We start from the raw sequence: 22861 nt of genomic DNA, 5'->3' as shown, positions 1-22861 counted from the left end.
GTGAGACAGGCTGTAAATGGGAGTCATTTGTGTGTGTGTGTGGGGGGGTGACCTTGAGCATTGTACATTTCATTTGTGTTTCCGCCACAGCAAGTGAATGTGGTATGTCTCCCAGCTCCAGATCTTGCCACATGCATCAGGTTTGTTATATATATAAAGTAAAGAATGGTGAAGATGCACAAAGATCTTCACTACAGTTGCTTTACATTATGATGCTTTGCTTTTTTTTTCTTTTTTGTTTTTCCTGGATGTCACTGACTTTTACAATTCTGTTTTAGTTGTAATTTTTTGAGAGGTGTATATTGCAGGATGGTGACAGTCATACATTTGCTTGCCTGCAGTGCATACTGTAAAGCATTTATATACTATAATGACTTTTCATAGGAACCAGTAAGAGAGGAAATTACCAGCAAGCAGACTCCTGCCAAAGTAAACAAATCTAAGCAGAGGAAGAGCTTTTCTCGTACAAGAACACACATTGGACAGCAGCGCAGAAGACATCGAACTGTTAGTACATGTTCTGATATCACACCTTCCTCTCCTGATGTTGAGATTTCCATGCAGCATGGTGATTCAGAAGTTGGTGTGAACATTATAGAACAAGATAGTGAGCCTCATCATCTTGATCAGCCCACTGATTCAATTACAGTGGTTGCAGACCCAGCATCTCCACTTCCAAATAGATGTTTCACTAAGTATCCCAAGACAAAAAAGGTAATATTTTCAGGTGTTATTCAGTTAGTCTGTAGTTTTGTGTTCTAATCTACACGACAACTTAATTTTTAGAATGACTGTGCTGCACGAGTGTGTGTGAAGACAATTTACCAGCAGGTGCAGTCTAGATGTAGCTAATGGTTGTTTATATATCCTTCTGTAGTGCCATTAACCTTTCAGCTGCAAGTACCTATGTAGAATGAGAACAAACTCCAGATGAAGGAAGCTCTTGATGTAAAGTCATAGTAGGTTTACAGTTTGACAAGCAGGCAAGGTTATACTTTCCTAACCTGCTATCATTGCTAGACTGTTAGTTCGTTATAGTGACATAGCTGCAGTGTCCTAAATATTTCAGAATTTATGTAATCAGTAATGACAAAGGAGGTGACTTTTATTGGAAGTTACACAGTGCAGCTTTGAGAACAAAACTAACTAGTCAAAATGCTGATGTAAGAGTTGTAGGACAAATGCTGTTTCCCTATAAGTTATGTTGGAATGGCTGTACCGCTGTACATGGACAAGCCTGAAAACAAAGGCTTTATCTTCCCCTTTAAAATTATCCAGTATTTCAGTTATGTAGTTTTGAGGCAGCACACCTTTTCGTATGCTCAGTGATTGTGTCTCCACAAAAAAATTGTAAACTTTAAACTTGTATAATAAAAACAATACCTAATAGGACTTTGCTGTCAAGGTATAACCTAGCTAGCCAGGAGTAAATTTCACCTTAACCTTCATATCTGCAGAGTATTGTTTCTACTGCAGTGGACTATAAAGGTACTTTATACTTCTGCTTGGGGGGGGCAGAGATCTACTTAGCTGCTGGAAGATCCATTATTCTCCAGTAATTTGCATCCTGATGGGTATCCTGCAGTTATAAATGTGGACTTCAGAAACACAAATAAATTTGAAATTTCCATAAAACTGCTATTGTTTATTGTTTTAGCAACAGGGATCTAATGTTAGTGTTTCACTGTTGCAGTCATTACAATTTGGTTATCCTGCTGGCAGGCTACCCTCAGTCGGCCTGAATTCCAAAGTCTAGGTCCGGCGTCGGTTGCTGTCACCTCCTCCCTGACGTCAGTGCGCCAGGGGTATAAAAGATGCAGCCGACGCCATTTTCTTCAGTCTTTCTTGCCGCGCGGTGCCCGAAGCAAAAGCAGTTCGCAAGTGCCAGTCGGCCAACTCCTGAGTTTTTCAAATATGAATTTCAGATCTGAAGTCTTCATTAAAGCTAAGTACCCCATTGGGGAAACATTTTTCTTGCTCCAGACCGATGTCAGAAAAAGTTAATAACTGTATTTCTTGTGGGAAGCAAATACCTCATAAGGATTTTCATTCTTACTGTATTCCTTGCCTAGGCCCTGATCATAACGTTGCTAGTTTTCGGTTTTGTGCTAGATTTAACCAAAGCACTATTAAGCGTCGGTACGATTTTGCATTCCAATACTTTGGCAGAAGATTTAACTATATAATGCCGTCGGATCAGCCGACTACCGGAGTATATAAAAAACTTAAAGAAAAAGAGGAGGACAGGCATCCGAAATCCAAAACCGACGACGAGGCTTCTTCTTGGCCTGTCGCCGGTTCGCAGCCCCTGACGCCCGCTACCTCAGAGCCACAGGCCGCTTCCGACTCCCACGTGGAGCCGAATAGGCCTCTGGATACTCAAGGTATTGGACACTCGGAAACTATTCCCTCAGATGGGTCCGGAGCCGCTGAGCAGGCATCGGCTTCTGAGAGTGTTTTCAGGCCTACACAGTTATATGTGAAACCTACTTCAGCTACAAAGACTAAAACAGCTCTAAAGACAAAGAAACAAGTACAGCATTCACCTGGACAGGCCTCCATGCCTAAAAAACAGATGCTCAAAATGGCCGAAGACCTTATTACTTTGATCAGGGGATCTCATCCCCCTCCTGATAAGAGGCCTAGGCAAGAGTTAGAATATGAATCTTCAGACCAGGATTCCATTTCCTGTGATTCCTCCTCTGAACAAGATTACTCTATTCCTTCCTATGAGGATTCTGATGCTGAAGAATCTATACCTTCAGCCTCTCCTCCTGAGGATTTTTCTTTTGGGGAAACTCTGCATACTATGAGGGAGCATTTCCACTGGGAGAGCCAAGATTACTCAAAATCTAAGAAAAGGCTTTGAGACTTCCTTTTATTACCCCAGCACAGGCCCCTTGCTATCCCGCCTGTTTTAGACATTGTAGAGGATGTATTTTCAGAGTCTAGTCTTTCTCCAGACTCTTTACCACCAGCCCCTGTTAAAACAGACAGATACTATAGGGTTCCTTATTCACATAAATTTCTCTATAAGAACCCTGCAGCTGACCCAGAAACCATCTGTCAGGGTCCCAAGGGGGTCAAGGCTTCTACTGCAAAAAACCCTATCCCCTCTGACAGGGATTCTAGGGCCCTAGACAGATGGGGCAAAAAGATTTATACCTCTGCTACCTTGGCGGTAAGAGCTTTAAATTGCCAATTCCATATGCTTAAGTGTCAACAATATCTTATGTCTTTGCTTAAACAGAAAATGTCAGCAAATACAGAATGTGCAGACAACAAAGAAATGCAGGATTTATTGCATGCAGCTGAACAAGTTGGAAAGCATACTTTGCAATGTGGTTTTGAGTCTCTTGAGGCCTCCTGCAGGGCCGCTGTTACAGGTTCTGTCATTAGGAGGTATGCTTGGTTAAAAGAACAAAATCTGCCTGATCATGTTAAAGCAAAACTATTAGACGCTGCTTTACAGCATGATACTTTGTTTGGTGTTAAAGCATAAGAGGTATTGAAGAAAATGGAGGACAAAGCTAAATCTATGCAAACAGTCAAGGATTTCCTGCAGATACAGCCTCCCAGATTTAGCAGGAACTGGCCTACAAAGAATTGGTCCTTTCCAGTGTCAGATAGACCACAAAGGGGCAGATACAGGCACCCCAGAGGCAGATCACAGCCCCAAGGTTTATACAGGCCTAAACAATGGGGTGCTTCTACCTCCAAGAGTGGAGAGGAAAAATCACAGCCATACAGGAAACAGTCTCAATGACTTTCCACTTCTAGCACCAGGCACTTACCTTTTGGCAGCCTCTTTGGGGGGAAACTAGCACTTTTTTCACAAAATTGGCAAGTGATCACCCAGGACACATGGGTTCTGAATATAGTTTCACAAGGCTACAGGTTCCAATTTCACACCCTGCCAAAGCCAAACGGTATGCCAGACCTGCCACGCAATCAATGGGCAGAGGCACAAAAGCAAGTTTCATCCCTCATGGACATGAGGGCCATTCAACAAGTGCCAGAGCAAGAGCAGGGACAAGGATTCTATTCAAGACTGTTCTTGGTACCCAGAAAGGTCAAAGCCTGGAGACCAATACTGGACCTGTCTGTTATCCAAAATTCAAAATGTTGACTCTACAGCAGCTTCTGCCCATGTTGGGCAAGAAGGCTTGGCTTGTGACCTTAGATCTAAAAGAGGCATACCTGCATGTTCCAATCAGACAAACATGCAGAAGATACCTCAGATTCAAAGCTGGCTCAATGCACTACCAATTCTCTGCACTGCCCTTTGGCTTATCTACTGCGCCCAGGGTCTTCACAAAGTGCCTGGCACCAGTAATTGCATTTTGCAGACAGAGGAATACAAATATATCCTTACATGGACGACTGCCTTATACAAGCGGAGAACAAGGACATTCTACTACAGCATCTGGCGTTTGTAAAGAGATTGCTAACAAGTCTAAGGTACACAGTAAACGAAAAGAAATCAAAACTCGTACCCTCTCAAGAGATAATATTCCTGGGTGCAAGCTTAAATACAACTGCTCAGATGGCTTATCTCACGCCAGACAAGCGCAAACAACTGACTACTTATTTCAAAATGTGGGCAACAAAGACCCAGTTATCTGCAAGAAAAATTCTGCAGGCTTTAGGTTTCATGGCATCCTGCATACTGCTAATTCCATATGCAAGACTGCGTATGAGGAAACTTCAATGGTATCTAAAAAGTGTTTGGACTCAACATTGCCACAGCCTGGAAACAATAATTACCCTCATTCCATGCCTGCAACAGGAGTTTCGATGGTGGAAAAAAGCCTGTCACCACAACACGGGACAGCCATTCACCTTACCCACAGCCAGGCAGACATTGACAACAGATGCAACAGATTATGCCTGGGAGCCCATATGGCAGGAAGATGTATTCAGGGCACATGGTCCACAAGTCAAATGCATCTACATATCAATCAAAAAGAGATGCTAGCTGTTCAGAATGCCCTGACAGCCTTCAAGGATCTTCTTCAGCCAGGACAACTGCTAATAAAGACGGACAATACCACAGTCATGTGGTACATAAACGTCCAGGGAGGCACGCATTCCTATCCCCTCTGCAGGCTAGCCATGAACTTGTGGGATACAGCACTGACTTACCAAGTACATCTGCAAGCAGAATTCCTGCCAGGAAGGACATATACTCTGGCAGACGAACTAATCAGAAATCTAATGGATCCCCACGAGTGGAAATTGGACACACAAGTATTCAGCATGATAACAAGGACCTGGGGATGCCTGGACATAGACCTCTTTGTCTCCCCTCACAACTACCAACTACAGAGATTCTGCATAAGGACTTATCACAAACTAGCATGGAAAGTGGATGCTCTGTCTTTCAACTGGAAAAATCTAACAGTATTTGCTTTTCCTCCTCTGCCTCTCCTCCCCAAGGTACTCCTCAAGGTCAGACAAGAGAAACCCAATATGAGACTTATTGCCCCAGACTGGCCCCGCCAGCACTGGTACCCAATCCTAAAGAGCTTGTCTCAATGCCCACCTTGGACATTACCTCAAATTCCTCACTTATTGACTCAACAAAACAGATACTGCACAGCCAACTCAAGACCTTAAACCTGGCAGCATGACGGATAACATAGCCTCTCAAAGCACACCTCTCTCTAACGCAGTGATGGATGTTATTTTGGAGGCCAGGAGGCCTAGCACCAGGAAATCTAATACAGAAAAATGGAAGAGATTCTGCACTTGGAACCAAGCACAAGGTTTTGATACGACTGTTCCAAATATTCCTCAGATTTTGCAGTACTTAACTGAGATGCTGGAGAAGGGCCTTTCTTTTTCATCAATTAAAATTCATGCCTCTGCCATTTCAGCTCATTACAATACAGGACCACCTATTTTTTCTCATCCATTACTAAGGCAGTACCTCAGAGGGGCCAAAAACATAAGACCCCCTAGGAGAGCACCAATACCTGCATGGGACCTAAACTATGACTTGGAAATACTTGCACTGCCTCCGTTTGAGCCAGCCTCAGCAGCTGATATAAAATTCTTATCCTGGAAAACAGCTCTGCTCCTAGAAATAACCTCCGCTAGGCGAGTCTGAGTTACAGGCACTCATGGCTGTGGAACCCTTTATCATTTTCCATCCTGACAGGGTTTCTCTGAGAACAAACCCTACATTTATGCCTAAGGTAGTCTCCAGTGTGGCCCTTAACCAAACAATTCATTTGCCTACCTTTTATCCAAATCCACAGAATGAGAGTGAGAGAATTCTGCATTATTTGGACATTCACAGACAGCTACGCTTCTACTTGGACAGAACCAAAGCTATCAGAAAAACTGAACAACTTCTAGTGTCATATGCAGCAGCATCACAAGGAAGGCCTATCTCAAAGCAGACTATTTCAAAGTGGATAGGCCACTGTATTAGTTTCTGCTATTCTCATCATGGCAAATCAGTGCCTAAGGACATTAAGCCACATTCAACCAGAGCAGCAGCCACTTCAGCAGCCTTCCTCAGAGGAGTACCAACCAAAGACATCTCAGAGGCTGCAACTTGGAGTTCAGTGCATACTTTTACAAAGCACTATCACTTACCTCTCTACTCTAAATCCAGGGCAGGCTTTGCCACTGCAGTTCTGCAGGGTCTGATAGCCTCTCCTAATCCTATTTAGCACCAACCTCCCAACCTTAGCTTTGGGATTCAACCCAATTGTAATGACTGCAACAGTGAAACACGATGAACATAGTACAGTTGTATACCTACCATAAATGTAGATGTTCGAGTGTATTCACTGTTGCATTCCAGCTTACCCTCCCTCCATACCCCCTTTCTTTGCTGGGATTTATCTGTACTTCTCTATTCTATACAACCTATGTGGTGTATTTGCTTGTAGATGAAGGAAAAGTTGTTTTTTGTGCATGCATGCTTATTGGCATAATTTAGCCTACCATTTTTGGGGCACCTGACATCGGGGGCAAGAAAAACTGAAGAAAATGGCGTCGGCTGCATCTTTTATACCCCTGGCACACTGACATCAGGGAGGAGGCGATAGCAACCGACGCCGGACCTAGACTTTAGAATTCAGGCCGACTGAGGGTAGCCTGCCAGCAGGATAACCCAATTGTAATGACTGCAACAGTGAATACACCTGAACATCTACATTTATGGTAGGTACACAACTGTACTTTCTTTGCATATCCTAGTATTCAAGAGACACAGAAAATACCCAGAGGCAAATGTTTGCTTGGCCAACCTGCCTGCTGTAGTTCTGTGGATGTCCTGTTGCAGATTGGCTTCTCCTTTGTACAGATACCAGCATCCTCAGCCTGGATAAGAGGAACGTTCAGCCCTTGCCTGTTTTTTTTTCTTTCATGGGTGTATGTTGTATTTTCCTGAAGTCTGTGGTCATTGGGTCTAGTGTTTAACCCTCAGAGATCCTTTCTTACAAATCTGTTTAAATGCTAATTACGTATTACTAATTGTTCTACTAACCAGATTTGAAGGAGTTGCAGGATTTGATACATAGTGCAGAACAAGTAGGTAAACATACCTTGCAATGTGGTTTTGATGCTTTAGAGGCCTCATGTAGAGCTGCTGTTACAGGATCAGTCATACGTAGACATGCTTGGCTCAAAGAGCAAACCTTACCAGATTATGTCAAAGCTAAATTACTGGATGCACCTCTGTAAAAATATGTATTGTTTGGTGTTAAAGCTGAGGAGGTATTAAAGAAAATGGAGGAAAAGGCAAAATCAATGCAGACAGTGAAAGATTTCCCTACAGGTGCAACCTACACGTTTCAGTAGAAATTGGCCTTCAAAAAATTGGCCATTTCTAGCCACGGACTGACCCCAAAGAGGTAGATACAGGTGCCCGAGGGGTAGAGGGCAATCACAAGGATCGTTTAGAGGCAGACAATGGCAAGCACCTACCCAAGGAGGTAGTGAGGATAGTTCACAGCCATTCAGAAAGCAGAACCAATGACTTTCCCCTTTGCATGCCAAGCAAGGCTCAAATGGCAGCACCTTTAGGCGGAAAACTGGCATTATTTTGAAAAAATTGGCATATTGTCACAAAAGACAAATGGATCCTGGACATTATAGACCGAGGCTACAGATTCCACTTTCACACCCTTCCAAAAATGAGAGGCATGCCAAACCTGCCACACAATCAAAGGGCAGAGGCACAAAAACAAATTTCAGATCTCATGGACATGAAAGCTATTCAAGAGGTACCCGCACAAGAACAAGGGTCAAGGTTTTTATTCCAGACTATTCCTGGTACCAAGGAAGGGCAAAGATTGGAGACCTATTTTGGACCTATCCATCCTAAACACATTTTTACTCGTGCCAAAATTCAAGATGCTCACATTACAGCAGCTTCTTCCCATGCTGGGCAAGGAGTCTTGGCTGGTAAGATTGGACCTCAAGGAGGCATACCTGCATGTCCCAGTCAGACAAGATTGCAGAAGATACCTCAGATTTCTTGCAGGTTCAACACATTATCAATTCGCTCCATTGCCCTTTGGCTTATCTACTGTGCCCAGAGTGTTCACGAAATGCCTGGCATCAGTAATTGCCTACTGCAGACTGCAAGGGATACAAATATACCCATATTTGCACGATTGCCTGATCCAAGCGGACAACAAGTGCACACTTCTGAAACATCTGGCTTTTGTAATAAGGTTGTTAAATTCCCTGGGATACACAGTCAACAAAAAGAAATCAAGGCTAATACCCTCTCAAACAATTTTCCTGGGTGCCAACTTGGATACAAACACCCAGATGGCCTACCTCACGCCAGAGAAACAAGGGCAACTAACTCAATACTTCAGAAAACTGGCAACTTTCATCAGGCTGACTGCAAGGAAAATCCTGCAGGCTCTGGGATTCATGGCATCTTGCATCCTACTAATCCCATGTGCAAAGCTGCATATGAGGAAACTTCAATGGTACCTGAAAAACCTATGGTCTCAGCACAGCCACAGCTTGGAAACAATAATACCACTAATTCCATGTCTTCAAAAGGAATTTCTGTGGTGGGCTCAAGCATGCCAAACAAACACAGGTCTCCCATTCTGCAAGCCTCAAGCAAGTCAAGCCATCACAACAGACGCCTCAGATTACGCCTGGGGGGCGCACATGACAGATCGGTGCATTCAGGGCAGATGGTCCCAAAAGGAAAAGCACCTACACATCAATCAAAAGGAAATGCTAGCAGTAATAAATGCTATTATAGTTTTCAAAGACCTGCTGCATCCAGGCCAGCTATTGATAAGGACAGACAACACCACAGTAATGTGGTACATAAACAGGGAGGAACCCACTCATAGCCCCTGTGCAGGCTAGCCATGTCTCTTTGGAACATGGCTCTAGAATTGCAAATCGAGCTTCAAGCACAGTTCCTGCCAGGCAAGGAAAACACGCTGGCAGACAACCTAAGCAGAAATATGACAGATCCACACGAATGGAAGTTGCAGCCTCAAGTTTTTTCAAAGATAATTCAAGCATGGGGAAGGCCAGACATAGATCTCTTTGCCTCCCACAGAAATCACCAATTGGCAAAATTCTGCTCAAGGACCTTTCATCCACAGGCCTGGAAAGTGGACGCACTCTCTTTCACTTGGACAACAATGACAGTTTATGCCTTTCCACCTCTTCCTCTGCTGCCCAAAGTTCTATTGAAAACCAGAGCAGACAGACCAAAGATGATTCTTATCTCTCCAGACTGGCCAAGACAACACTGGTACCCACTCCTGAGGAGCCTAACGCATTCCCCACCATGGATCCTACCTCTAATGCCTCTTCTACTGACTCAGCACAACTTCAAAACTCTTCACAGTCAACTGAAAACACTCAATCTAGCCGCATGGAAGATTCCTTAAAATCACAACAGACCCTACTCTCCAAGGAGGGTACAGGATGTCATTTTTGAGGCCAGAAGACCTTCTACTAGAAAAGCCAACTCCGCCAAATGGAAACGGTTTTGTGCTTGGAATGAGAAAAAGGGCCAGAACCCTGGAATATTGAATTTACCTCAAATATTACAGTACCTAGCTGAGATGCTAAGCAGTGGACTTTCATTCTCTTCCATCAAAATCCATGCCTCAGCCATTTCTGCAGAATACAACACTGATCCTCCTTTATTCTCTCACCCCCTCTTAAGGCAGTTCCTCAGAGGGGCTAAGAATATAAAACCCCCAAGGAAGCAACCAGTACCTGCTTGGGATCTCAATTTCATTCTAGAGAAACTGACTTTGCCTCCTTTTGAGCCAGCTGCCTCAACAGAACTGCAATATTTGTCCTGGAAAGCAGTCTTCCTGCTGGCTGTCGCCTCAGCTCGCAGGGTTTCAGAACTACAAGCCCTCATGGCTGTGCAGCCTTTCATCATTTTCCATCAGGACAGAGTTTCCTTACGAACCAATCCTTCCTTTATGCCAAAGGTAGTATCCAGGGTAGCCTTGAATCAGGCTATCCACTTGCCTACCTTTTACCCCAATCCTCAAAACAAAGGGGAGAGAGACTACTACATTCCTTGGACATTCACAGACAACTACGTTATTATTTGGATAGAACAAAGCCTTTCAGAAAATCAGAGCAACTCTTTGTGTCCTATGCTACAGGGGCTCAAGGGAAGCCTATTTCCAAACAGACAATCTCAAAATGGATAGCCCACTGTATACGCTTTTGTTACTCTCTTCATGGTAAAACTGTACCTGCAGGCATCAGGTCTCACTCCACAAGGGCCACAGCTACCTCTGCAGCTTTCCTCAGGGGGGTTCCTACCAAAGATATTTTGGAAGCAGCCACTTGGAGTTCTGTGCATACTTTCTCCAAGCACTATCACCTGCCTTTATACTCCAAATCTAGAGCAGGTTTTGCCACTGCAGTTTTGCAGGGCATCCTGGCTCCTCCTAGTTCCACCTAGTGCCTACCACCCCTTTTTTAGCTTTGGTATTCTACCCATCTGTTATGACTGCAGCTGTATGCACGATGAACATAAACATAAATGTAGATGTTCGAGTGCTAATACAGCTGCAGTCCAGGTTTCCCTCCCTCCTTCCCCTCTGGAACAGGCCTAATGGCTAACACCTTCTCATACAACCTGATTGGGGTATTCTTTTATGGTGTATTTGCTTGCAACTACTGTTTTTTGATTATACTGCATTGCATATTACATAAATTTATGTATTGCCTTTCTTCTGGGGGCACCTGACATCTGGGGCAAGAAACACTGAAGAAAATGGCGTTGGCTGGTTCTTTTATACCCTTGTCGCACTGACGTCAGGGAAGAAGCGACGACAACCGACGCCGGACCTAGACTTTGGAATTCGGCCGACCGAGGACCCGCCTGACGGCAGGAAAACCCATCTGTTATGACTGCAGCTGTATTAGCACTCGAACATCTACATTTATGGTAGGTACAAAACTGTACTTTCTTTCCTGCCTGGAGAGTCCTTTAGGGGAAGGTTGGCCCTTTTTGCAAATGTCTAGGCCTCTATCACAGACGACATATGTGTACTCAGAACTGTATCCTTAGGACACAAGTTTTCTTTCCACATCTTCCCAGTTCCCAAAGGATTCCCGGACGCTCCTCCAAAGGACAGAAGTTGAAAAACAAATTTTGTCTCTATTTCTTATGGGAGCAATAGAATCTGTAGGCCAGGGTATCTATTCCAAACTTTTCCTAGTCCCAAAAAAAGAAGGCACCTGGTGTCCCATCCTAGATCTATCCATTCTGAACTCTCTTGGTAATTCCAAAGTTCAGAATGCTCACCCTGCATCATTTGCTGCCAGTGTTGGAAAAGGATTCCTGGCTGGTAACATTGGATCTCAAAGAAGCTTATCTGCACATCCCTATCAGGGAAAGTTGCAGGCAATACTTTCGATGTTCTTCGTGTTTCACTGTTGCAGTCATTACATTTGGGTTATCTGCTTGCAGGTAGCCCGCAGTCGGCCTGATTAACAAAGTCTTGGGTCCTGCGTCAGTTGCCGTCTCTCCTTCCGTGACGTCGGGTCGTCAGGGGTATAAAACATGCATCTAACGTCATTACATCAGTCTTTCTTGCCGTGCGGTGCCCGAAGCAGAAGCAGTTTGCAAGTGCCAGTCGGCCGACTCCTGAAGTTTTCATTTTTGAGTTTCAGTACCCCGTTGGGGAAACTTTTTCTTGCTCTAAACTGTTGTCAGTAAAAGTAAATAATTGCATTTCTTGTGGAAAGCAAGTACCTCATAAAGATTTTCATTCGTTCTGTATTCCTTGCCTAGGCCCTAACCATGACGTACCTTACTGTCGGTTTTGTGCCTTATTTAAACCACAAACTATCCGTCGTCTGTATATTTGCAATTCTAAACTTTTTGGTGCTCGGTTCAGTTATCCTAATATGTCTTCGGTAAGCCATCTGACTACCGACATTCTGAAGAAACGCAAAGATAAAGACAGAGACAGGCCACCCATTTCGCCGGTACTCAGTGAGGTGCTTTCGCAGCCCCTGATATCCGCTACTTCAGATTCGCAGGCCTCTACTGAGACCCATTCTGAGTCCAGTATGCTGCGAGATGCTTCAGCTGTGGAACCTGCAGATGTCTCTACCTTGGATTGGTACACCTTGGATTGGTCCGGAGCAGCTGTGCAGGCACCGGCTTCTGAGGGTGTATTCAGGCCTACTGACTTGCATATTAAACGAAGCCATCTTCTTCTTCAAGGCCTAAAACTCGAACCATGCCTAGAAAACTGACACCCAGACCACATGGTCAGGCCTCTATGCCTAAAGAACAAATGATAAGAATGACTGAAGATCTTATTACTTTAATCAGGGGAAGCCAGCCTTCCCCCTCTAAGAGGCCTAGGACTGAGTTTGCTTATGATACTTCTGACCATGATTCTGAAATTTCTGTTTCCTCTGATGACCAGGATTTTACCCTTATCTACCTATGAGGATTCTGATGCTGAGGACTCTACTCCCTCTCCTTCCCCTCCAGAGGATTTCTCTTTTGGTGAAACCTTGCATACTCTCAGGGAGCTTTTTTGTTGGGAAAGTCAGGATTTCTCTGGTTCTAAAAAGAGGCTTAGGGATTTCTTACTCGTCCCCCAGCACAGGCCTTTAGCTATACCTCCTGTACTGGACAATGTGAGAGTGTTCGATCTCGCCGTTTGTTCTTACACATGGGTTCGGAGCCGATCCTCAGCTCCGTGTCGGCCGCTTGCAAGCTCTGCATCGAGAAGAAGCTCGAGACAACCTAATACCCACAATCCCCCTCTGCCTTTACCTCAGATCTAGTTTGCCGCTGCAGCGTTCGCATCACTGGGTCGAGCTCGAGCACCTAAGATAAGATTAAGAATTTATTATTGTGTGTTTCTTTGTAAAATTATTATAAAAAGTTTGTTAGTGACATAGTGTGTGTGTGTGTGGTAAGGTTGAGAGATTCTCGGTACCGTTAAGTTTATTTTAAACTTATTAGAGTTCTCCTAGGGGCCTACCACCCCTTACTTGGATTTGACTACCGGATTGACTTCCTTACTGGATTCGACAATTTCACCGGACTTGACTGCTTTACTGGACTTGACTTTTCAGTTTCTAAAGATATTTAGTGTGAGATGTCTGAAAAGGCTAAATCGGGTTTTAAGCGTTGCCAATGTGGGCAAAAGATGTCAGTTACTGACAATCATAGTTCCTGCGTCTACTGTCTTGGCCCTCTCCATCTGCAAGAAGACTGCTCTATTTGTCATTCTTTCAGTGGGAGGGTCATGACAGATAGGCGCAGGAAACTCATGGACAGGGGTTTGTTAAAACCTACCTTTCAAGAGGCTCTGGATGCTTCAGACCAGGCATCCAAATCCTCGAAGGAATCGAAGACGTCGGAGCCCAGGTCATCGGCTCCGAGCTCTTCAGCTAAAGTTAGATCACCGGTTCCACAGACTTCGGGGCCGAGTGTTCAACTGTTGTCAGTTTCCGAGCCTCGAGTCTTGGAACCGGTGATGGAGCTCCCTCCCCCGACACTGTTGAGGTCGGCTCCGTCTTCGATTTCTTCGACCCGTTCTTCCAGGCCCTTCTCTGATACTGATGTAGTCCGCGTGGTGCAGAAGTTAATGGAGAATACGGCCTTATCCAAACTCATCTCGGTCTCCTCTCAATTGGTGTCGAGACTTGAAGGCCTTCCACTGTCTCCATCTGTTCCTCCTCCGAGACCTGTCCAGTCTTCGGAGCCGGAAGAGGCTGAGCTGCTGATTGTGGAGCCCTCGGTGCCAGAACCGTCCTTTTCTCAGTCGGGTCCGTTCACCTCGACTCCGTCGGATCCGGTGCCGGAGTCTCGGAGCCGAAGATCCATCCTGGGTTCCGGGACCGAGAGTCGGACCGATGTTTCGGTTCCGACTCTCCCTCTCGGGGCCTCGGCTCGGATCGACTCGGTTCCGTCCTCGGAGTCGATACCTTCGGTGCCTGTTTCGGGGATTCTTCCCATTTCTTCGGAACCGGGAGATGCCTCGACTCGGGACCCGGGGGCTTTCGATCTCATGAGGAAGGTGTTGTCTACCCAGACAACCACATCAGCAGATACAGCTTCTCCTCCCCATAAAGGGCCGTTATCCTCCTCTGCACCCACGGCTACAGCTAAGCGTCGAGCACCTGTGTCTCAGCCACCCCTGGAGGGTGCCCCCTCTTCCTCGGAGGCTTCTTCGGATGCTCCCCCCGAAGAAGTCCCTAGGAAAAGACTGTGTAAGAGGAGACACTTAGATTCTCCACAAGAATCTTTGACATCCGATACTGACTTGGATGAGTCAGAAGGGTCCCCAAAGTCACCTTCAGAAGATGTCTCCTTTTCTGACATCTTGGAGATCCTAAAGCAGAGAGGTGACTGGCAGTCCCTTCCCCCTTCTGAGGATGAGTCAGTCTTGCTGAAGACATTTGGTGCTCGCCTTTCCTCCTCCTGGGTCACTCCGCCCTTCGATGAATTAATGGAACTGATTGCTCGAAGGGCGTGGGAGGCTCCTGACACGGTGGAGCCAGTCCCTAGGAAGCCTAATAAATACATTGCTGCACCCCAGGACAAGGCTTATTTGACAAAAGGAGTTCCAGTGGACGCTGTGGTGGTGGCAGCTGCCACGAAAAAGGAGATGTCGGAATCTTCCTCATCTGTCCATCCCCCTAACAAAGATTCTAGGACTATGGACAGGTATGGGAAGCGCATTTTTAGTTCAGCGGCTTTTTCTATGCGATCCCTGAACTATTTGACCCACTTCACACGGCTACAGAGGGATCTAGTCAAAGAGTTGGGAGATACCCTCCAGGGTACTACAGATGCTGCTGTCTCAGAGAAGGTGACAGCACAACTTAATACCCTTACATCCATTGTAAACTCGTCCATGAGGCTGATCTCTTACGCAGCCGAAGGTTCGAGTAGGGCAGCAGCTTCAGCGATTGCTCTTCGCAGACAATCCTGGATGCGCTTATGTTCATTTGTGGAAGCCTTCAAGTCTTCCTTTACTAACGCCCCATTTGACGGTGCCACTCTCTTTGGCCCCAAAGTAAAGGAGACCCTTACCCGGTGTGAGCAGGAGGGAAAGACTCTGTCTGCTGTCGGAGTCCGTTTTTCCACCCCATCCAGACCGTACCCCAAAGGGCAACGCGGTGGGAAAATGTGGTTTCGAAAACCCCAAGGTTCTTTCCCAGGCACACAGGGTGATGCCCCCTCTAGAGGCAGAGGAGGAGGCAGAGGTGGAAGACACCGCCCTGGCGGCAGAGGGGGTCCGCAAAATCAAGGTGACAGGGATACACCCCCTGGAAAACCCTTCCAGCACTCCTGAGAGGAGGCCCGACTGTCCTGCTCTGGAGGCAGTCAGGGGTCGCTTAGCTTTATACCCTCAGGTCTGGCAAAACATTACTACAGACAACTGGGTAAAAAGCGTTGTTACCAGAGGTTACAGAATACCATTCCTATCCAACCCCATTCCAAAGGAAGACTCCCAGATGTGCCGCCCCATCTGCGAGAACCAGCAGCTATAGAAATTTCAAAGCTGCTAGGAAAAAGAGTCATCCAACCAGTCCCAGCTGACCAAAGAGGATTCGGAACTTACTCAAGGTTCTTTTTAGTTCCAAAGAAGACAGGGGACTGGAGGCCCATTCTGGACCTAAGCAACCTCAATACCTTCGTCAAGAAAGAAAAGTTCCGAATGGTCACGCTTCAATCGATCCTTCCATTTTTACAGAAGGACGACTGGATGTGCTCAATAGATCTGAAGGACGCATACTACCACATCAAAATGGCCAGGGCGTCCAGAGATCATTTGCTTCGGCTGGGAGCCAGTCACTTTCAGTTTCGAGCCCTGCCCTTTGGTCTGACCTCAGCCCCCAGGGTCTTCACCAAATGCATGGCAGTGGTAGCGTCTCACCTGAGACGCCTAGGATTCCAGGTGTTTCCGTATCTGGACGACTGGCTCCTTTCTGCCACCACCCAGCGTCAACTGATACAGGCCAGGGATTACACTCTACAATTGTGTGTTCACCTCGGAATTTCCGTAAATTTCGAAAAATCCTTACTACAGCCATCACAGCGTATCTTATTCATAGGAGCGGAATTAGATACGCATCAGTTAATTCTAACGCTTCCTCCAGAAAGGATAGCTTCACTTCAAACCCACATATCTCTTCTTCTGTCATCCAGAAAATCCCCAGCAAAACTGGTACTAAAGGTTTTGGGCCTCATGGCAGCTTCTCTCATTGCGATACCATTGGGAAGACTGCACATGAGAGTTCTACAATGGCTACTGTTTGCACAATGGTCGTTCCAACAGCTACCTCCGACACACGAAATTCTGATCACAAACACATGCAAGTCGCACCTAGTCTGGTGGCTTCAGACTTGCAACCTTTCCAGAGGAAGACCATTTGTGCTACCCACGCCGACAGCTACGGTGACCACGGACGCTTCCCTGATAGGGTGGGGGGGCATCTTTCAGGGACAGACAGTCCAAGGCGAATGGACCAATTTAGAGTACAATCTGCACATCAATGTTCTGGAGTTGAGGGCAGTGTTTCTAGCATTGCAGCACTTTGCTCCCCTTCTTCCTGTAGGGATTATTGCAGTTCAGACGGACAACATGTCTGTAGTCTGGTACATAAACAAGCAGGGGGGAACCAAGTCCTATCAGCTATGCAGAGAGGCCATGAGAATCTGGCAATGGGCGGAGTCCACGGGTCGCTTTCCGATAGCAACGCACATCCCGGGGTCATCCAACGTCATAGCCGACAGGCTGAGCAGAGCAATCCTGTTGCACGAGTGGTCCCTAAAACAGTCAGTTGCGAAGAAGATTTTTCGCAAGTGGGGCCAGCCTTCCTGCGATCTGTTTGCGTCTCCAATGAACGCCAAATGCAGGAGCTATTTTGCCCTATTACCCCCTCCAGGGGAAGTCCCCAGGGACGCACTAGTTCACGATTGGCCCCCGGGCCTCCTGTATGCTTTTCCTCCTTTTCCCCTGATTGCCAAGTTTCTGCAGAGAGCCAACAACCTGCAAAGGACGATCATCCTCATTGCCCCATTCTGGCCTCGTCAAATTTGGTTCCCCTTTCTTCTGACACACCGCATTCGGGGACCCTGGATCCTGGACCCAGAGCCAGATCTACTGACTCATTCGTCAGGGGCTCCCCACCCCTCGCTCTTGTCCCTCCATCTAGCAGCTTGGCTGCTCCGATTCCCTACTTAGCCAGGTCTGATCTTCTTTCACCTGCAGTTCAGAATATACTAGTGGCTTCTCATAAAGCTTCCACTACTAAGACCTACACTAGTAAATGGAAGCGCTTTGTATTCTGGGCAAATACACAGCAATTGGACCCTGTCATAGCTCCTTTAAACAAAATCTTGGAGTTTTTAACAGAATTGTTCCACCAAGGTGCTTCTCCTGCCACTTTAAGAGTGCAATTGGCTGCCATCTCCAACTTTCATATGGAAGAATGTGGGGCTCCTGTTATGGCTCACAGACTTTGTAAGGCCTTTTTAAAAGGGTCTTTTCATATTAGACCACCAGTTAGATCTCCTACATCCCCTTGGAGTCTAAACCTCTTATTATCTAAATTGATGTTACCCCCATTTGAACCAGCCTCCACTTGTCCATTGAAGTATTTATCGTGGAAGACCCTCTTCTTGGTAGCCATTACATCCGCTAGGCGAGTATCTGAGCTTCAGGCTCTCTCCATTAAACACCCTTATTTAATTTTTCACTCTGACAGAGTATCTCTTCGCACTAATTCATCCTTTCTTCCCAAAGTTTGCTCTATTAATAATATTAATCAATCCATTGAATTACCCACCTTTTTCAAGAATCACTCCAATAAAATGGAGTATATGTTACACAAGTTGGATGTTCACAGACAACTTAGATTTTACTTGGATAGAACAAAAGATCACAGAAAATCTGATCAACTTTTTGTAGCCTTTGCTGATAGCAGGAAAGGTGTAGCGGTTACTAAAAGAACTCTTTCTAAATGGCTAACTGATTGTATTATCTATGTTTATGATTCTTCAAATCAAGCTTTATCTGTCAAACCCAAAGGACATTCTACAAGATCAGTGTCTACATCCCTGGCTCACGCAGCTCGCCTACCATTAGACGCTATTTGTGCGGCTGCTACTTGGTCTAAACCACATACATTCATTTCTCATTACAAGGTAGACAAGGTTTCTAAGGACAGGGCAACCTTTGGTTCCACTGTGCTCAAGAACGTCCTCCCGTGAGTTCCTCAGGAACATGGAGCTAGGGACGCTATCCATGTGTAAGAACAAACGGCGAGATCGAACACTCTCACATATAGAAGTTATGTCCTTACCATAACGTTCCATGTGGAGTGTTCATCTCGCCTTTGTTCTTACATTCCCACCCTCCCACCCTCAGGAAGAACGTTCAGTTTGGTGCCTGGTCTGGGTTATTCTGCTTCTGCATTGCAGTTGTTGTATATATGATATACATGTATATATATATATATATATATATATATATATATATATATATATATATAGATATAAGTATTTTTGTGTCTATGTGATTTTTGGCATGAATGTGTTCTCTCTCTGACTGCTGGTTTGCTTGCACACTAGATCTGAGGTAAAGGCAGAGGGGGATTGTGGGTATTAGGTTGTCTCGAGCTTCTTCTCGATGCAGAGCTTGCAAGCGGCCGACACGGAGCCGAGGATCGGCTCCGAACCCATGTGTAAGAACAAAGGTGAGATGAACACTCCACATGGAACGTTATGGTAAGGACATAACTTCTATTTGTTGATTATGTCTTTCGGAATCTAGCATGGCCCCTTACTCTTTACCTCCCGCCTCCAGAAAACCTGATAGATATTATAGGGTTCCTGACTTTCACAAGTTCCTTTTCAAAAATCCTACTGCGTATCCTGAAATCATTTCACAGGGACCCAAGGGCATTAAAGCTACTACTGCCAAAAATCCTACCCCCTCTGATAGAGACTCCAGGGTGCTGGATAGATGGGGTAAGAAGGTATACACTTATGCAACTTTGGCCATTAGGGCCTTGAATTGCCAGTTTCATATGTTACAGTATCAGCTGCATATTACTGGATTGCTTAAACAGAAAATGATGTTGACTCCTGATTGTGCTGAAAATAAGGATTTACAGGATTTTATGCATTCTGCTGAACAAGTTGTTAAATATACATTGCAATGTGGTTTTGATTCACTAGAGGCATCTTGCAGGGCTGCGGTAACTGGGTCTGTACTTAGAAGGCATGCTTGGCTTAAGGAGCTATCCTTGCCAGATCATGTTAAAGCGAAATTACTGGATGCTCCCTTAAATCAGGGCCACCTGTTTGGCAACAAGGCAGAAGTTCTTAAAAAGATGGAGGAAAAAGCTAAATCTATGCAAACTGTTAGACATTTTACAAGTACAACCTCCAAGATTTAGTAGGCATTGGCCTTCTAAGACTTAGTCCTTTCCTGCCTCTTTCAGACCTTCTCAGTCCAAACCCAGATCCAGGAGAGCACCCAGGCTTCACTCCCAGGGGGCGCACAGGACTAAGCAGTGGGGGGCCTCCACTTCCAAATTTGGGAGTAATAAAACTCCCTCCTATGGTAAACTGTCTCAGTGACTTCTTTTAAAAACTTCCAAGCACTTCTCAACTGACTGCCCCTTTGAGGGGAAAAATTGCACTTCATGCAAAGAACTTGGGACTCATTACCCAGGACAAATGGGTTTTAATTATAGTGATGTTCATCGTGTTTCACTGTTGCAGTCATGACTGTAGGGTTCTCCCCTGCCTGCAGGCAGTCCTCGGTCGGCCAGAATCCCAAAGTCTGGGTCCGGGGTCGGCTGTTCAGCCATACTCCCTGACGTCAGAGCGCCAGGAGTACAAAGCTGACAGCCGACGCCATGTTCTCCAGTCTTTCTTGCCGTGCGGTGATAGCAGCTCGCAAGTGCCGGTCGGCTGACTCCTGACAATTTTTTATATACGTACTTCAGTCCGAAGACTTTCTTCTCCTACTCAAAGCTAAGTACCCCGTTGGGGAAACTTTTTTCTTTGCTCCAGTCCGATGTCAGAAAAAGTTAATAATTGTATTTCATGTGGGAAGCAAATACCTCATAAGGATTTCCATTCTTACTGTATTCCTTGCTTAGGCCCTGACCACGACGTAGCTAGTTGTCGGTTTTGTGCTAGATTCAATCAACGTACGATTAAACGAAGGTACGATTTTGCATTTCATTACTTCAGTAGGCGTTTTAATTACAAAATGTCGTCGGATACGGTTCCGGCTACCGGAGTTCACAAACGACGCAAGGATAAAGACGGGCCTCCGAGGTCCAAATCAGACGATGTTGTACAAGCAGAGCCAGCTTCAGGTTCGGCCGTCGTCAGTGAGGCGCTTTTGCAGCCCCTGTCGTCGGCCATTTCGGAACCGATAGCCGAAACGGACTCCACAGGAGCCAACTAGGCCTTTGAATATTTCTGTTGCAGGACTTTCGGACAGTGCTCCTTCAGATGGGTCTGGAGCCGCTGTGCAGGTACCGGCTTCCGAAGGGGTTTTCAGGCCTACTCAGCTTCTAATAAAGGCAAAGACTCCTTCCAAATCAAAGACTGCAGCCCAGGCCTCTTCTGATCCGGCACCCAAGTCTCAGAAACAGTTACTTAAGATGGCGGAGGACTTACTTACTATGATTAGGGGTTCACATCCCCCTCCAGATAAAAGGCCAAGGCAGGAAGTGTATTATGACTCCTCTGACCAGGCTTCTGTTTCTTCAGTTTCTTCTTCTGACCAGGAATATTCTTTCCCTCCTTATGAGGATTCTGATGCTGAGGAATCCATTCCTTCATTCCTTCAGCTTCTCCCCCTGAGGATTTCTCTTTTGGGGAAACTTTGCATGAAATGAGGGAACATTTTCACTGGGAAGGACAGGAGTACTCGGAATCTAGGAAAAGACTAAGGGATTTTCTTCTTCTTCCCCAACATAGACTCCTGGCTATTCCTCCTATTTTGGATATTGTGGATGATGCTTTTTCGGAGGCTAACTTAACTCCTGACTCTCTTTCTCCAGCTCCTGTTAAGCCAGACAGATATTATAGGGTTCCTGATTCCCACCAGTTTTTATACAAGAACCCTGCTGCTGATCCTGAAACCATTTCTCAGGGCCCTAAGGGGGTTAAGGCTGCTTCTGCTAAGAACCCTATTCCCACTGAGAAGGATTCCATATCTTTAGAAAGATGGGGCAAAAAAGTGTACACTTCAGCTACCTTATCTATTAGGGCTTTAAACTGTCAATTTCATATGCTGAAATACCAGCAATTCCTTCTGTCTGTTTTGAAACAAAAGCTAACTTCCATTTCCGCCTGTGCAGATGATAAGGAATTACATGACTTAATGCATGCCACTGAACAAGTTGGGAAGCATGGCTTACACTGTGGATTTGATGCCTTGGAGGCTTCTTGTAGGGCCGCTGCCTCTGGTACAGTCATTAGAAGGCATGCTTGGTTAAAGGAACAAAACTTGCCAGATCAAGTAAAAGCTAAGTTATTGGATGCTCCTGTTCAGCATAATGTTTTGTTTGGATCTAAGGCTGAAGAGGTGATAAAGAAGATGGAGGACAAGGCAAAATCCATGCAAACTGTTAAGGATTTCTTACAAGTACAGCCACCCAGATTTAGTAGGAATTGGCCTACAAAAAATTGGTCCTTTCCCAATTCAGACAGGCCACAGAGGGGTAGATACAGACGCTCCCGAGGAAGGCCTCAAACGCAAGCCTCTTATAGACCAAGACAGTGGACTGCTTCCACTCCTAGGGGAGGAGAGGACAGGCCGCAAGCTCATAGGAAACAGGCTCAATGACTCCCTCTGTTGGGCTGCAGGAACTTCTTGCCTGGAAGCCCCTCTCGGAGGAAAACTTTCTCTTCACCTAAATTGGACTCAACCCAAGACAAGTGGGTTCTGGATGTGGTTTCAAGAGGTTACAAATTCCATTTTCATACCCTGCCAAGACCAAGCGGATGGCCAGATCTACCCAAAACATCAATGGTTAGAGGCCTTAAATCAGGTGGAAGCCCTCTTGGCTATGAAAGCCATAGAACTGGTTCCACTTTCAGAAATGGGACAAGGTTTTTACTCTAGGCTCTTTCTAGTCCCCAGAAAGCAAAATTCATGGAGACCCATTCTGGATCTGTCAGTCTTAAACACTTTTCTTGAAATACCAAAATTCAAAATATTTACTCTACAGCAGCTACTCTCAATGCTGACCAAAAATGTATGGATGGTAACTTTGGATTTAAAGGAGTCTTATTTACACATTCCCATTAGGCAGGAGTGCAGAAAATACCTCAGGTTCAAGGCCGGATCGAAGCATTATCAATTCT

At 45.6% G+C, this 22861-nt stretch overlaps 1 protein-coding gene across 1 annotated transcript in view; it reads left to right on the top strand.

The window, feature by feature from the left end:
- KMT2E (lysine methyltransferase 2E (inactive)) overlaps positions 1-22861 on the top strand; it is a gene marked incomplete in the record, with an annotated part of 3388239 nt that overhangs the window by 2358149 nt on the left and 1007229 nt on the right. Inside the window, 1 exon segment of the mRNA XM_044088526.1 lies at positions 385-714. Within this exon segment, the coding sequence (XP_043944461.1) occupies positions 385-714 (330 nt within the window).

Source organism: Protopterus annectens, chromosome 11.part0 (assembly GCF_019279795.1).
Source record: "Protopterus annectens isolate FY-2018-M chromosome 11.part0, PAN1.0, whole genome shotgun sequence".
NCBI classification, from domain to species: domain Eukaryota; kingdom Metazoa; phylum Chordata; order Ceratodontiformes; family Protopteridae; genus Protopterus; species Protopterus annectens.
This window is presented reverse-complemented; position numbering and strand designations above follow the sequence as displayed.